Source organism: Dasypus novemcinctus, chromosome 25, assembly GCF_030445035.2.
Source record: "Dasypus novemcinctus isolate mDasNov1 chromosome 25, mDasNov1.1.hap2, whole genome shotgun sequence".
Classification (NCBI taxonomy): domain Eukaryota; kingdom Metazoa; phylum Chordata; class Mammalia; order Cingulata; family Dasypodidae; genus Dasypus; species Dasypus novemcinctus.
Genome location: NC_080697.1, coordinates 48,964,242 through 48,981,983, shown reverse-complemented (window position 1 = coordinate 48,981,983; position 17,742 = coordinate 48,964,242). Strand labels below are relative to the sequence as shown.

General features: G+C 41.8%; 1 protein-coding gene across 6 annotated transcripts in view; it reads right to left on the bottom strand.

Moving 5' to 3' along the window:
- Nucleotides 1–17,742, bottom strand: part of DLGAP2 (DLG associated protein 2) — a 1,108,217-nt gene that overhangs the window by 16,609 nt on the left and 1,073,866 nt on the right. For 4 of the 6 annotated variants that reach the window (XM_058287984.2, XM_058287983.2, XM_058287986.2 and 1 more), the window contains 4 exons: nucleotides 14,331–14,680; nucleotides 13,130–13,171; nucleotides 6,844–6,929; nucleotides 4,763–5,178 (listed from right to left, as the gene is read on the bottom strand). In XM_058287984.2, coding sequence (XP_058143967.1) covers nucleotides 4,763–5,178; nucleotides 6,844–6,929; nucleotides 13,130–13,171; nucleotides 14,331–14,680 — 894 coding nt within the window. The remainder of the gene's footprint in view (nucleotides 1–4,762; nucleotides 5,179–6,843; nucleotides 6,930–13,129; nucleotides 13,172–14,330; nucleotides 14,681–17,742) is intronic. The other 2 variants (XM_071211854.1, XM_071211855.1) reach the window with 1 other exon arrangement.

Below are 17,742 nucleotides of genomic sequence, written 5' to 3'. Positions count from 1 at the left end.
TACAGAATTTCTATTTAGGTTGATTGGGAAGGTTTAGAAATAGATATTGGTGATGGTAGCATGTTATTGTGAGTGTAGTTAACAGCCCTGAATTATATAGGTGATAGTGATTAAAATGGGAAACTTTAGGTCAGATATGTTACTATAATAAAAATTAAAAGGTAAAACACAGGATTGTATAGCACAGTAGAGTGAACCCTACTGTAGACAACGGACTATAGTTAATAGGACAAGAATAAGAATGTTCTTTCATGAATCTTAACAAATGTACAGCACTAATAAAAGGTGTTAATGATAAGTGGTATATGAAAAAAATACACCTAATGTGAACCATGGATAGTTAATAGTACTATTTTATGCCAAAATTATAAAAACAGAGAACAGATTCATTGTTGCCAAGGGTTAAGGAGGTGGGGAATGCAGGGGGTGAATTATGTGTGGCTTTAAAAAGGCAGCATGAAGCATCTTAGTGGTGATGGAAATCTGTATCTTTACTGTACCAACGTCAATATTTCAGTGGTGATATTGTACTATAATGTTGCAAGGTGTTACCATTGGGGGAAATTGTGTGAAGGTTATTTGGAACCTCTTATTATTTTTATTCTTATTCTTAGTTACAAATGCATGTGAATCTACAGTTATCTCAAAATAAAAAGTTTATGTTTTTAAAAGGTACAATTTAAATAGTCCTTCATCAATCATAAGAAAGGTAACTACTATTAGTATTATTATTTTTTCTTCTTTATTTTCTTTTAAATTTTACATTAGTATTATTGATTATAACAAACGTTCTACACCAATGCACAGTGTTGATGGTGGGGTGGTTTATGGGAATCCAGTATTTTATGCACATTTGGTGTGTAAACCCACAACTTCTCAACTATATATAAAGAAATAGGTCACTTAAAATACGGTAGGCTGTCGAGTCCCCCAGGCTGACCCTTTCCTCCTCCTCTTGCTGATGCTGATGCAAAGTGCAGCTGGCCATGTGCTCCTAGTTTGGGTGTCTGGTCCTGTTCCAGAGGGAGCAGAGTTAACCTGTGTACATACTGGGAGCATGCACGTCTGGCCAGTCTATCTGGTGGTGGTCTGAGGGACTTGCTGTCCTAGAACTTTCTCTGCACATAAGAGACAGTCCTCTGAGCTCTCCTAAAGAATGCTAAGGAGAACTGTGCTGTCTGCTGTCAAGCTGTGCTGTTTGGGGCAAGGCACTGCTGCCCAGACAACAAATAGGGAGTGCAGTGCCTGGGACGATGAGGAAACCATTTCCTAGGGAAGGGAGGGCATTGGTATTTGTGTAAATGGGGGAATTCCTAGGGCCACAAGTTCATGTTCAAGACAAGATGCTTGCAGAGAAAGTCCCTATACTTTGGCCTGGATTTATTCTCCAATTCACTGTAAGGATGACCTCTGAAAGAAAGCACTTGCACAGGTCAATTTTCAAAGATGGAGAAAGGTGTTTTTTCTCCTCCTCCTCCTTTTTTTGTTAGTTCCTGGCATCCAAGGAAATCTCTGTTATAACACTAGCTGCATACAAGCTTAAGGAAAAGACACCTCAGAGTCTAAATTCCAGCTATTACACACCAAAATATCTAAAGTCCAGGTTTCAACAAAAGATTACAAAACATACAAAGAAACAGGACATGATGGGCCAGGTAGAGGAGAAGATTAAAGCATCGACAGTCTAGATGAAGACCTAAAAAAATGGTCCTAACTGTGTTCAAAGAACTAAAGGAAATCAAGAAAATGACAGATGAACACGAAGAGATGATCAATAGTGATGGAAATTAAAGAAGAATCAAACAGAGCTGAAGACCACATAAACTGAAATTTTAAAAAATTCCCTGGAGGGATTCAACAGCAGATTTGAGCTGGCAGAAGAAAGAATCACTGAACTTCAAGAAAAGACAATTAAAATCATCCTGTCTGAGGAGCAGAAAGAGAGAGGCAAATACATAACATGTACTGATGAATCAATGGTTTGGGGCTCATAATGAATACAAATGCAATTTGGGAGAAGAACTACATAAAGGGAGGGGCAGTGGGTTTTAGATACACAATTTACATGTGCTATTGAAGTTGTTATGACGGTATCAAGCAAATGAGAATAAGATCTAGGACATTACATTTAAGACCCATGGTAACTACAATGAAATTACCAGAGAAAATGCAAATGCTAGAGGCGGAAAGTAGAAGACAGGTTACCAGGGGTGGGGGAAGGGGCAATGAGAATTATTCGAAATGAGTATAGGGTTTCCCTTTGGAGCGAAGGAAAAGTTCTAGTAACAAATGGTGGGGAGGGTACTGCAGCATTGTGGAAATGATTAGTTCCAATGAACGGTATGCTTGGAAGGGATGGGATGGGAAGATTTATGTTATACATGTATTTCCACAATTTTAAAAAAGAAAGAAGCTAAAGAGAATGACATGAATGCAGTATGTGATAGTGGATGGGATCCAAGAGAAAAGGGACATTATTGGAACATAAGGAAAAATTGGAATATAGAATGTAAGTTCTATAGCAATGTTACTTCTTGAACATGATAACTATAATTGAGATTGCGTAAGTGAATATCTTTGTTCATAGGAAATATACGTGGAAATACTATGTGTTCAAGGAGTATGATGTATGCCATCGGCTCTCAGTATTCAGAAGATAGAGAGAGAGAGATAGAAGACAGATGATATTAATAGAATGATATGGCAAAGGTGGCAAAATGTTAAAACTGGTGGATCTGTGTCTGAAGGGTAAGAACATGTTGGAGTTCTCTGTATGGAGTCTGCATTAATTTTGGAACTGGCCTGCAAATTTTAAATTAGTTAAAAAAAAAAAGTTGAAACCAAAGAACATAAAAGCAGACATTAAACATGGAAAATCACAATAAGATAACAACAAAAATGTAGACGTTAAACATGGAAAATCACAATAAGATAAATATCTTTTTATGTTATTTCTAAACACAGCAATGACTAATGTCTTACTTTCCTACACACACCAAGGGAGACCAGAACTTTTTGAATGTCTCCTAATCTGTGTAAATTCAAGTGAGATACACTAAATTTTATAGATGTTACATGGAGCTTAGACCTGACAAATATAACCTCTTTCTGAATTTTCTCTGTTTTCTCATCTTCAAAGGTGTTTTATTGGAAATATAACTTTATTGTTTAACATTTTCGTCTTACAACATATTCAAAGTCCTGAGTATAATCCCAGTCTTAGGTTGCCTTGATTAGCCTATATGAAATTGGAGCTGACAATTTAAACTCTAATTTGGGAGAAACAGAGGCAATTTAGTTTCTCTGTGTGTCATCTCTGTGATAAAGAACATAAATCGACATTACAATTAAAAAATTTTGCCCAGTTGAAACATACACTGACACGTGGAAAAATGCTGCAGAAAATGAGGGATTTTTAAATATCAGAATTATGAGCAATCACTCCATTAAGTATAACCTAAACAGATGATAAACTTAAACAAATGTTATGTGAATGATTTGAATACTGTTAAAATGACATTCATCAGCCATGTGTGGAAATGCAGGCACAGCAGAGCAGAGAGCAGGTTCAACCTCTTTACCATGGCAACACTTCCTCCAAAAGGCTAAGTGTCGAATATCAACTCATGGAAAGAATATGTGGAATTTGATGATGAAGAGAAAAAGGTTTAAGAATAGAACCAGACATTTAAAGGCAATATTTCCTTTCCTTCATAACAACGTAAGTTATAACAACTGAAAATCAACAACATTATTTTCTCAGGCTTCTTAGCTTCTCAGGTCATCATGCTCTGTAAATTATCGTCTATGTAACCCCATTGTCATACTTCCCTTTCTAGGATTATTGGCATATTCCATCACAGCAGTCATTTAGAAATGCGATGGCAGGGCTAAAGTCTCAAAGATATCAGTTACCCTTCTGAACTTCATTTAAAGTGATTTAATAAACATACAGCAGAATTCATGGAGAAAGAAAAAAGTACTCTAAAGGGACCCTGATTTGTCAAGACAACACATTCAGATATGTCTCTGAAATTCTGGGTGAAGACAAGTAAAAGTCCCATGTATTTTACAATTACATTATTTGTCCTCTTCGTAGTATTTGTTTAGAAATCACATATAGCTATGTATAAAGAACGCTGTTTTCTGAAAAATCCAGATGACAGGTTTCTTCGGGTAAATGGGAAGGGGTCGGAGAATATGGGATCCTGCCCTCATCTCCACCTGGAGCACAAAGTGTCAAAGCAGATCTGTTTTGCTGACACACGCTCGGGGCAATCACACACGCTTCTGCTTAACCCAATGATCAGAAAACTGGTAGCACAGCATCACGTAGCGAACTGGCTGAACCTTTTACGTATCAACTTCTCTTTGGTATAATGCTGAAGCAATTTCATATAAATATGGGACAGTAAAACTTCTAGAAAACAATCAATGGCCCAAGTTAAGTCACTGACAGAATTCAAGTGAACTGGTTAAGTGGAAAATGCGATAAACTGTATTACCAAGAAAATTGATAGCACAGTTTATCTCATATTCAATTTGTCTCAATAAAAAAGGATTCCCTTCAATATTCTAGTGATTGCTTTTTCTATTAATTTATTTATATCTTAGAATTGAGTGGGATGCTAGAAAGCTCATTTGTTTTCATCTACTCAAATATCTAAGGACATTTTCCTCAAGAATATTCTCATTTGCTTATTGGCTTCACTGAAAAATGGCCAGTCTGATAAAAAACCATAGGGAAAATCCGTGTTCTTACTTTCTTCTGAGAGATCATTTTCTTCTGCTTCTCTTTCCATCTCTTTACACCAGCCTTCCATCCTCTTTGTCTCTGTGTGTAGCAGTTTCAAAAACCATGAGCCATCCCTGCGACACGGAGACATCCTGCCAGTTTCTACTGTCTCAATGGACGGTTCCAACCAAGGATCAGGAGGGGGCAGATTGGGAGTGTCCACTTGGGTCCTATAATCTTCTCTATAACTGAAGAGTCCCTGGGTCCGTACAGTTCTTACCGCTCCATACTGGGTAGGAGTGCTAGGCTCTGAGTGTCTCTGAAAGGATGAACCAAACTGGAGACCTTTGTCCTCCGTGGTAACGTGTCCTGGGAAGCCCTCCAGTTCCAGGTCGGCTTGCACGGCAGCAGTCACACTGTTGGAACGTTTAAAACGCCCGTGTCTAGGAAAAGGGGAAAGGAAGACAAAATGGTAGGCTTTCTGAGATGACTTCAAACGTGCAACAAAATCCTAAACGTGCCTTGAAAAGAACAAGCCCGAACCACAACTAACCACCCAAGAAAAAAATTAATGTTTGGATCCTTTTAATAATTTTAGTGTGTCACCTATATAAGAACATTTTGGTTTTGCAAATAATGGAATTTGAACATCTACCTAAGTCGCAATATCTAAATGATGCCCACTTAAAATGGAAGTTTACTGGATGATCTAAGAATGATACAAGTGTTAATGTGTTTCATTAAAACTATTATCTTCAAATGGTTACCTTCCTTTCAAAAATCTGAACAAATGTACCCAACTTCTATTCTATTGTACATATGTATATATGTCTATATACACACACATGTATTTATACATTACCTATGTGTACGTATATACAGCTACAAATATATATGAAATGATGCCTGAAGTTGCTTCCTTTATGTAAATAATTTCTGTATCACAGTGAGCTTTCCTGACTGTCCACATTACATTTCAAGGCATGAGCTTCTCCTAGTTTAATAACTAAATATCACCTCAAACTATTTTCTGCAAATTGACAAATCCTCATTCTGTATTCCACAGGCGTCTTAAAAATATTGTCATCGCATGTATAAGTGTCACCCATTGCCACAGGGCCAATTACTGAAATGATGGGCAGGGACCTAGCCAAGCGGAGACTGGATATTGCTAGGTGAGAACTCACTGTGTGTGTGTAGGCTGCGATGTGTGGGCACAGGGGCAACCAAAGTTTATTGTAGCTGTAAATTTTGGCTCCTCACCAACTGAATCCACAGATGGCAAGCAGATGTGAGTACAGCTGGTTAATGAATTCGCTACTTATTTTCCTTGCTGGAGGCAAAGGGGAGGACAACGAACCACTAATCAGGATGGAAGACAGCAAGCCCAGCTCCCCAGATGCAAAAGATGTCCGGTTTCAAAAAGGTCTGCTTGGGAAAGTGGTGAAGCCATGGATTTGTGGTCTGAATTTCTTTGCGGCTGGAATCTAGAGCCCTTCTCTACGAGGCACGCCACCCAGCACTTTACCTACCAAATGCGGATCGAAGCTTGAGACGTAATGCGCTCGATACAATTTTTAATGAAATGTACAACGTATTTAAAATAGAAAATAAAATGATTATCCCGCCCTTGTTACAAAACAAATGACCATAAAAGGGACTTCTCCTTATATTTTATTTTGATGCAGATCTTTTTACAAGTGGACCAGTGTAATGGGACCGCTAAGGTGCTGCTGCTTCCATTTCCTCTCTTTCTGCCTTTTGATTTGCTTTTTACATTATCAAGCGAGAAAACTTACAGTTGCTTTGCCCTCAGCCTATTCTCTTCCTTTGGATAAAGGACTTTGACTTTCAGGGGCTGTCAGCCCCTCGGCTTTCAGAAGAATTATTCTTTAAAAAAATGATTCCCTTGCCTCTAGGGAAAATAAGACATAGGGGAATGCTAATTCATACTTGAAAGATAGAGACTGAAAAGTATAAACATATGACCCTGTTTTCAAACACGGCGTGCATCGGGGGTGGTCGGCATGCTCGAGAGCCTTGCCGCCAGGACTTTAACCCAAAGCTCTGGCTTGGGAAACGGGCATTTTGAAGGAGGGGTGCGTTACCGCTTCTCATCCTCCACTTGCACGCCAACGGAGTGGTACTCCCGTAGGCCTCGGCTCTCCGTGTCAGAATCTGTAGCTGTTTCCACCTGATTCAACACAAAACATCTTATTTTAGCACTGAAATGTGGGATCTGGGCAAGGGACTCTTCCCCCCCTCCCCCATTTGCTGTTAATTAATTATGCATTCATTTAATTAATACAGAGATGCACTTGACCCAGTAAAATCACAAAGAAAGGGAAATGCATTCATACTGGCATAATTATGTTGGAACTATGCTTCACCAAATTTTACATAACTACTTGAACTCAACATGGTACTTCTGTCTTTTAAATGTATGCAAATAAAATAGCTTAGTTCAAATCAGGCAAAACACAGGCTTTGTTGGACTGTATTATTAGAGGACTTAAAAGCTCTTATCACATCCTACAGTGAAGAAAGTGAGTACAGCATGAACCAAACATAGCTTACAAAACAAATAAGCAATTTAATAGGATTATACTGATGGCTGCATCCACATACAAAAAGACACAGAAAGGAATTTAAGCATTTTATCCAAAACATTAAGGCAATCTCTCCATCTCTATCTACATGTAGCTGTCACATTTACTTAAAGTACTGTGTCCCATCACAGCAGAAGCCTTGTATTCTACAGAGAATCCTTATTGTAGCTGTATCTGCCAAAGAATTCTCCAAAACCTATGAAACATTTTAATGATCATCAGTGTAAAGTTATCACATTAGGGAATTCTAATACAAGACATTAAAAAAAAAAAAGGAAAAAACCCCTAAAAAGTTTCAGTATAAAATGTCTGTGAAACCAAAGGTTAGTTAAGTCATAAAATTATTCCACAGTACTCAACTCTCTCTTTTTTCCAAAATATTACCTATTGCATCAAAAGGATTTTTGATTCCAATCTGAAATTTCATAATCTAGTTATAAAACACACTTTCTCTTAACAATAATAATGATAAGGTCCAAACCATTAAACAAATAATTATGTTACTGAATTTTATGAGTTGTGAGAGAAAAGCTATACTTTAAAAGTTTAATTTTAATTTCTGATGAACAGAAGGCTAAGCCAATGCAAACCAGAGATGATTCAAATTTATAGCTGATAGAAGAAATAACAGTAATAGTAATAACAGTTAATATTTATTTTATGCTTACCATTCTCTAGGCACTGTGCTAAGACACATTATCTGGCATTATCTCATGTAATCCTCACATCAACCCTGTTGTTGTTACTAGCCACTTTTAAGAGTTGAGGAAATCAGAGAAGTTAAGTAACTTTCCCAAGGGCACACAGTTTGCTCTCTGTAGAGCGAGGATTCAAAACAAGACCTCTCTGACTGCAGAGCACGGGCTGGTTACTAGTCTTCAATGGCTAAAATAAAGATGGTCAAATAAAGACCCACAAATAAAGTCATGAGGAATTAGATACAATTAATTTTTTATTGGTATACTTTCGAACAATTACATAAAAGTTGTACCTAATTTGTATTGCATTTTTTGATAGCTGGAGTTAAAAACTGACTATGAGAGGAAGAAAATTTTGAGTGAAAGCTCTACCTTTGATGTTACTCTGTCTTTCTAGTTTTAAGTGGGTAATGGCTTTATGAAAATTTGACCTTGCAGGGCATGGAGATCATTATTATTCTATTACATAAAAGGTCATAATAAAAATAATATATTTTAAACGTTATTCCATATCATTATATATAGAGCTGCCTTGTTTTTAACTGCAAGTATCCCATCGTATGCATATAACTTAATTTATTTAATCAGTCTTCAATGAATGATAATTTGGTTATTATTTTGAGTTTTCTTCTATTATAAATGCTGCTGCTATAAATATATATGTGCATGTATAAGTGCAAACTTTTGTGAATATATTCACATAATATATGGTTGCTGGGGTAAAAGTATTACATGTAAAAATTTCAATAGATATTGCCAAGTTTGATAGGTATATTATATGGATGAAATCAATTCATATGTACATGTTTAGAGAAGTAGATTAGGAAATGTCAGGAATACTAAATTTTATCATAAAAAATTTCATATTATTGCCTCACTTTTTCCATTTCTTGAAATCTAGCCAAAGAAGTTATCATAAATTCTGATAAATGTGCGTAGCATTATTTATAAGGTGAAAAATGGGAAAAAAATGGGGAAATAGTAAAGTAGAAGAGTAATATAAAGTAAATTAAAGCTTACTCATGACAATATATTATACAACTATTAAAACGATGATTATAAAGATTATAATTTAAAAATGCCTATGATTTAATGTAGATTAAAGATAGTAGATTAACAAATAGCATGTAAAATAAAATTACAAAGTTTATATACACACATAAACATACACATATTTGCAGATACGTATAGTGACTAAAAAGAAATACAAGAAAATATGAGAAGAGGACTTTTTTCTTCTTTTCTCCAGGTTCCAAATTTTCTCTAATATAAATATGTTACTTTTACAGTGAATAAGAAAAATATAGCTTTTGGAATAAGTCAGACATTTGGTCCTCGCTGGCTGGACGGCTCTTAGGGAAGTTTCTTAAATTTTGCTGAGTCTTAGATTCCATATATCAAACGTGAGGGTTAATATCAAACAGCAGCAACAAAATAAAGCCCAATTTACTTAGATTTATCCCAGCAAATATTAACCCTATGTCTTCCTACTTCATCTTCTACCATCAGCAGGTGAATAATGTTATATATATTATATTAAAGTAATAAATATCTGATAAACTTTACAGATTTTACAGTGATTGTCATAGGAAAACTTTCTAAGAAAAATGGAATTCCCTAAAGTTGGGAAATGAAGTCTAAGGGGGAGGGGATCTGATAAAATAATAAATGACCGGGATGAGCTAAATATTTATCAGAAAAACTAGGAGTTACAGAAACTTTATAGAAAGAACAAAAAGAAGCAAATTTAGGACAAAGAAAAGGAGCGACTATTTTAAAGCACACAAGAAGGGAGACTCACAGAACTCTTCTTCCACGAGGAAATTCTGGCTAGAAGTGTTAATGGATTTTACAAATTTGAAAAATACAAGCATATATTCATTTTAAGAACATCATTATTTACTATATAACCGTTCTAGACACTGAGAAGAAAAATAAACGATGAATCACGATCTGTTCAAGAAACAAGGCGTCTGCAGTCTGATATGCCTGGTGTATGTGTGTGACAGGGTGGATGTGCACGGGGAGGTGCTATATTGACAGGCCAGGGCTGCACGTGGAGGCAGATCCTTGCCCTGCCGGGATCCACAGCGTGCGCCCGGGCTCAGGTTTGCAGTGAACGATAAGGCCACGTCAGCCTTAGCTTTCGGCCGTGACCCTGACAGAATGAACCTGGTGCTCATCGCCGGAGCTGTTCACGAGTAACATTCTGCCAGAGCTCAAATAGGACATCTTGGCTCTCCAAATAGAGCTCATTTTATGCTCTGTGTTCAAAACCTTCTACACAGCTAGGTGGGTACATTGCTTTGGATACAGAGTCATTTTATTCCCCTCAGAGACCTGTTATGCATTTAGGAGTTAAATACAATTTGTGAACCCTGCTGCCACGAAATGCATAAAGCTGCAAGAGCAGTTAGGAAGAGCAGAAGGTGGAAGGGCTGGTGAAAGAAGAAACAACTAGTATGTGGATTAGGGGCCGACAGACATTGTTCATCTCAGTGGGGACGTTTGAAAACCAGTAACAACAAGGGCTTTCCTAAGCTGTCCCCCTTGTTCTCACAACCATCTGGTACCAAGATACAGTGGTGGCTGCCCTGTTTTTAGGGACGGGGCTCCTGGGGCAGATGGGCTTGACTGTGAAACCAGGGTTCTCTTCTGCCAAGCTGCAGGATCTGGGACAGTAAACATTTTCCACAGAGTTGCGCTAACACATGCATGCCTAGTAGAAAATTTAAAGCTCTGCAATAACAGACAAAGGACAAACTGATAAAAAAAGCCAAGAAAACAAAAGTGAACACAGAGAGAAGAGTTAATCCTCCATCACAAGGAAGAAAAGGGAGGTGGGCCAGATGATTGGTTCCAGGTCAGACAACATCTTTAAGGACAGGCAGAACCCGCTGGCAAGTTCTGTCGGGTTCTTTACCCTAGGACCGGTCTGTGAGTTCCAAGGTTTCCACTGTGTCTTTTTGCCCTCGGGTAAAAAGAGCCTGGCTCTGATGGAAGCTGTCCACGTGTCCTGCTGTGCGGGGTTGGCCTCCCCAGCTGGAATTCCAGGGGTCAGAGCGATAGAGGGAACTTCCAGCTTGCTTCTGGTTTAAACTGGGCAGGGAGGAGGGATTGGACCCGACAGGACATGTGAGTCGAGGTTAGACCCCGCCAATGGGCTATCTCATTGGATAGCCCCACATTTATCATTCAAATCCTGAAGAAATTAATGGTAAAAGGCTGTATGATGTACTATAAACTTAGGGAGTTATGACCCGACAAATCAGTGATGACTTTAGGGTGTGAGCTCCACAGAAGGTTCATTCAGTAACATGAACTCTACTCAGCAGAAAGAACAATATTTGTCAGATGCAAATTCTCTATTGTCTGTATCAGACAATGCTCCATCTAGATTTCCCGTTACCTACGATTCCGGGAAATCAGTGAACGGTCAAGCAGGAAGCAATTCTGTCAAATGCTGGATGATAACGGTACATGCCAGCAATCTTCCTTTTCAAAAAGGTGCAGGACAGAGTAAGCCATCTTCCCTGTTCCAAAAACATGGGAAGAGATTGAGCTTTTATCTTTAAAGGTTCCTGAATGAGGATCAGGCCCAGCTCACTGAGAGCACTGAATCATCTCGCCACGTTACTTCTCTTCTTGGAAAGCAGAACAGAATTTGGGCTCTGGACTCAGACCCACCTGGGTTTCAGTCTAGGCTTTGCCCCTTTGAACGTCTATGTACCCTCAGGCAGTCACTTCTCTTCCCTGAGCCTCAGCTTTCCCATTTATAAATGAGGCGTAATAACAACCAGCACGTAGGGTTCTTATGTGATGAAACAAGCATGTGGTGGAGAGCCAAGGCCACAGCAACATGTCCATAAGCTTTTAGATACATAGAATTCGTGCCTTGACAACCCTGACCTTGACTTTAGTCAGTCTTCTAAAGACTTTGAGGTATTTATGGGTGGTCTTTTCATATGCTAAAAGAAGCATTTCATTCTTTATTTTTGGGTTGGCTTCCTAAAAGCATCTGTCATTAATTTCTTTGGCTATTTTCTTTATCCCGATACTTAAGTTTCTTGGACGATGTTATCGCTGGCTTTTCAATTAACTTCATTTTGACAATTAGTAGGTTAAAAGCTCACATAATATTGTGCATTTTTTTTTTTACTGCCACGAAAGACCCTTGGATTCGTTTCACCCTTGTATATGCGCATTCACATTGATCTGTAACTAAGCACGCATCCGTTCATGTATTCATTCACTCATCCGACATTTATCGAGCGCTCGCTATGTGTCAGGCACTGTGCTAGGTGCTGGGCGTATCAAGGTGCTTCAGGGCTAGTCCCGGCCTTCAGAGAGCACACCGTTTTTAAGCGGCATCAAGAAAGGCTCTTAGGAGGGGTTAAGGCATGACCTGGGCTTTAGAGTGGGGAGTAGGGTGGGGGGTGTGCATGTGGAGAGGAAACACATTCTAGGAACGTGGGCACAGGCACGGGAGCCAGAAGCAGAATGGGGCACGAGATAAATTAAAGATGTTAGGGGTTGCTGGAGTGGGACGTGAAGGCAGGATTGCACGGGCTTCTGAAATTATGTTCCTGCTACTTTCACAGAAAGTCTGTCACTTCGTGCGCTCAGAGGTTCTGATTTCCTGGTCTACTGCTGGGCGGGCAGCTGAGAGAATGCATGTGGAAGACGGCAGCTGAGAAAACCAGAGAGTGACATGAGCAGCTTGGGGCTATCAACAGGCCTTGAGAATTCTGGGGACCTCTCAGGTCTACCACCAGCCCGACCTTGGAGTTGGAGCCCTGGCTTTCCCACGGACTAGCTCTATAACCTCTGCAGATCTCCTGGCCTCAGGCAAGCGACTTAACCTTTTGAACCCCATCTTTTCATCATTTCAGTGGGGCTACTACTTATCCACCACTGGGTGATGACAAGAGTTCAGTGCAATAGCGTGAAAGCACCTAGCACAGTGCCTGGCATATAGAATCGGGACAGTGAGAAGGGACAAGAGCAGTTGTATGAATAATCCAAAAAAGGGGAGATAAAATAAAAATTCATGCGTATTTGGCTTTGGAGTATATTTTGGTACTTACATCTGACCTTGGGTATGGCTGATGCTCTGGGAATTCAGAATCCTAAACAAAACAATGAAGCCACACTGTGGAGACCTGGTTCGGAGGCCCTAGAAGTCGGGCGGTCTCCCCACCCTGCTCCTCGTGCTCCAATTCTCTCCCTTTCCCCGGGATGTCAAGGCCACAGCAGGGCCTCTCAAGGCCAATCTGCGACTTAAAGCTCCACTCCGGCTCTCCCCTGGCTGAGGCACAGGGGTTAACTGGGCATTCTGGTGGCAATGACTTCTGGCGGGACCCAGGCAGGCTGGGCGCAGGAGTCAAAGGAAGCGGGAGGTGAACGTGCCAGCAAGGACTTTCCTAACAGCCCTGCTGCATTACGTCCACGAGGTCTTCCAGGGAGGCTGCGGGAGGGAGGTTCAAAGGAAACCTTGACCGAACAGAGCTGAACGCGAGAGAAGAGGCCCGAAGGCCTCCCAGCCCAGGGCCTCGCACCTCATGTGCACTTAAAATGCACCTGCTGAACGAAACGAAGACGCCAAGGGAAGACAGCCTCCGCCACCGCTCCTAGGAGGAGGAAACGCGCTACCAAATCCGTATCTGAGAGACCCTCTGGGGGCCTCGAATGGTGGCAGGTCCACCCTCTACCGGCGGTTTCCATTTGTATCCGGTGTTGAGGATGCAGCATTTGTGGCCACAACTAGATAGCTAAGGAGGCCCCTGTCACCTGCAAGGAGGTGCTTTTACCTGCCCACTGGAATAACTGAGCACTCCTCGCGTCTGAACAAAGGGCACTTGCTTCTCCTCTTACTGTTTTTTTACTTCCAACCCCCTTTTTTCGCCCACTCAGCTGTCTGGACTGAAAAGGTTTTGAAATTACGGATTTAACCAAAAAAAGAACCCCACCCTTCCGAAGCACCAAAATAACCTACTTCCACACTCTCCCAATAGAAGCCACCAGAGAATGCAGAAGTGGGGTGTTCCCTGGAGGCAGAGCGGGCCCCGGGCCCCTTCAGCTCTGCAGGGGGTCTGCTTCGCCCCGGGACGGCCTGCCCCTCCACGTCGCTCGCAGGTGTGCCACGTGGACGGGCGCCGTTTCTGGAATGTTCCCCGGCCCCGTGGAGGACTACCAGGAGCGAGAGGCCCCGGGGAGCGCGGGAGCGCGGAGCTGGCGCAGCGAGCGCCGCCTCCCGGGCTCCCGCCGGGACTGCGAGGGACCGGCTACCTGGATCCCGACGGAGGCGCGGCGGCTCCGCAGGAACTCCTCGGCCTTGGCGCCCAGCACGGCCTTGTCGCCGGCGCGCGCCGAGCCGCCCTGGCCTTCGGCGGCGTGGCGCTGCGCGGCGGCCGTCTCCAGGGCCAGGTTCAGGGCCTTGTTGCTGTCCAGGCTCTCGGTGGAGTTGTAGAGGCCCCGCGCGTCCTGCGGCCACGGCGAGCCCCGCTGCGCGCGGCTGTCGTGGTAGGCGTCCTGCGTGGACTCGGTGCTGCTCTGGGCGGTCACCGAGATGAGCGGCTTGGACGTGGTCCGGGGAGGGACCGGCGGCGGCGTTTTCTTGTAGTTGGTGTACGGGGCGGCTGGAAGGAGAAGGAGAGGCCTCGTCAGCGCGCGTCCTGCTGCCCGGGCCCCGCGCCCACGGCGCCGCCACGCTCCCCACCCAGCCGCGCACGGCCCTTTCGGGCCATTGCGCCTGAGGAAATCAGGCGGAGGACGGGCGGAGCTCGACGCGCCCCGGTGGTTTACGCGGAGATACTGGTGACAGCTAGAAATGATTTTAAAAACCCTAAAAATCCAGCACGAGGGGCGAGATGCAGTAACTCATGATTCACCAGGACAGAAGGCGGCCATGCCATCATTTTTATAAAGGCCATAGTGTCATGGGAAAATGCTCGCTTTATAAGGCCAAGTAGGACACAAGCAAGAGACTCAATTCTAATTAAACTAAGACGGGCTCTCTTGGTAAATAAAAACCTGTGTATATTAAAGAGAAACGAAGTGTATAACAATGTTAATCGTGGTTATCTTTGAGTGGCAATATGGGTGATTATTCTTGCTTCTACTCATCTGCGTTTTCTAAAAACATTTATAATGACGAGCTTTTATAGTGGAGAAAATACATACTATTAAAAAATTATTTGCTGCCCTAATTACACTCCCCTGGGTGTCAACTGTAGGACGTCAACTGAAAAGAGACACTGAGGTTGTTAATCTATCCTGAGTGCAAATCACCTTTCCCACACATGCGGCCCCTTCCTCTCCTGCTTGCCAAGCTGGCATTGCACGTAGGAGTTGTACATACACTGGCTTTACAGAAAATCAACCAAAGAAGAATAAATGCCCTTGGAGATGAAAATTACATGAAATACCTCTTAGAAGTCACCCAAAGTCCATTAGCTATATCTGCCACAGCACAGGTGTATGACTTATTTTTACAGCAAGGATGAACTGCTCCTAATGTTCTCTGGTAGGAAGTGGTTTTCTATCACCAATCTTTTTATCTTGAAAGAAAGAACTAGGAAAAGTGGTTTTGAAACTGACTTCAGGCATTCATTACAATGCCAAGCAAACATCATCACACGCAGTCTGTAGAAGAGTAAGGGCTGTTTGTTAAATCCAGTGACAAGACCTACACATAGGCATCTTCTGGAGAAGTCTTTAGCATCATCTGTGAAGACAGATTGAGCAGCAGTTTTCTTTAAGAGCTTTCAGAAACTGTCCTCAGAAATGCTGTGCTGCTTTGGCATGCAGAAATGCAGCCCTTTCTTTGTTTTGATCATGCAGATTTCAGGGTACTTTCCTACTCTTTACCCTCTCCTCCAATTACTCTTTAATCTGTATGGATGGATTTTCCTTCATAGAATTTCAACTGTTATCCTAAATATACATTAACAAATAACAAAGCAAAAGGAGTTTATCATGTCAGGATGTTCTGAGTTTTTGGGCACAAAAATCGCACATGAAAATTTATGAAATGGAAAAAATTTTGAAAAGGATGCATTTCGAAGAAAATCCAAGGGACAGAAAACTGACAAAGGAACACTGCATGACCTTTACCAATGTGGGTGGTGGAACAAAATGAAATGAAGGTGGACTTTGAAACTTTGTCTACAAACAGAAACATCTAAAATCTTTTCCCCTAAAAGACTTTTTCTCCCTTATAACAATCAGTTTACAAAACGTTCAGAAAATTTACTCTATGTAAGACATTGTTCTAGGAGGCTCAAAGATGGATGAGATACATATTCCAACCTCAAAATGTTTACAAACCGTTTCAAGTTTTAAATGCTGATTAAGTAAGTTCTCTTAAGTGGAGGCCTTTGTTTGCCAATAGATACAGGGTTGGTTGGCCCTCTTCTGGACTGCTGGGGGATGGTTCTTCTCTTTGAAAATTATCACTCTATGTCCTGTCTCCTTTCCACCATCTCCAACTCAAGGTCACTTCCATGAGAATTTGGTTCCTATTGACTAGCTTGCTTTCCTTTCAGCCTGAATTTCTGCCATTAGCTAAGGTGACCTGAATAATCTACATCCATGCCTTCTCCCGCACCTTGGTTTTGAGGTTGCTAAAATATTTTACTTTGTTTAAAGAGACCTTTATCTCTCCCTATTTTTAGTAAATCAGAAATACATTTCACATTCTGAACCTCATAATTCTCCAGAATTGCTTTGCCTCTGAAGGTTTTACTTCTACAATGCTACTCTCTTTTGACCTCAACCTTTTAATTCTTTTTCTCTCTCCCACGTCTTCACTCTCACTAAACTTCGGAGACCTTGTCACAAACATTCAATTGAACCCTCTCCTCTGGCAAACTTCCGCCACGGACCTACAGAACTTGCTACAAATTAGGCACTTGGTGTTTGCTGAACGGGCCGGAAGGTTCTCTCCTGCTCTCAGGCTGCCATAAAACTGCTGAATTGAACAGCCGAGCCATGCAGACTGGCCCGGATACAAGTTTACGATTTCCAGCCTCAGCTGGGTCCTCAGAACTGTTTGGCAATCCACTCACTCACCCTGAGCTGCCCCGGCTGCCAGTCCCCACGCAGCTGCTCCCACTCTGCATCAGTGTTCAGCGTCCCACGCTCCACACTCACCCCCTCTTACCCAGAGCTGATACCAACGAAGGGGTGTAGGGCGCTTGCCAGCCGTCCTTGGGTGCCTAACTCCCAGCCGTCTGACCCTCTCTTTAGGGGAAACAGTGTCACAGGGTGGTTAGGGACACGAACTCTGAAGCCAGGCAGGGGTGTCTCTGCATCCCGGCTCCCCTCTTACTAGCTAGGTGGTGTTGAGGAATTACCAGTTTCCTTACTCTTGCTGTGCTTCAGCTTCCTCAGCTGTAAAAGGCGGATCAAATAGTACTTCCCACATGATTTGCTTTGAGGAGTAAACGCAAATACATATTTCTGCATATTTAAATCTACATGTGCATCTATCTATATATCTGTGTATCTTAGGACAGGTCTGGCCCTCCTTGGGTGTTAGCTGGTATTACTTGCTGTCTTCTCTAGAACGTGTTCCGTGCCTGATCTCATCATCTCCCCTGGCCTCGCCCAGGGACCCGCTCATTCTGTTAGCCCTTCTCTGTCCTTGATCTTCAGTCCCTTTGTGTGCCCTCCTTCCTTTCTACCTACAGGTTTGTTC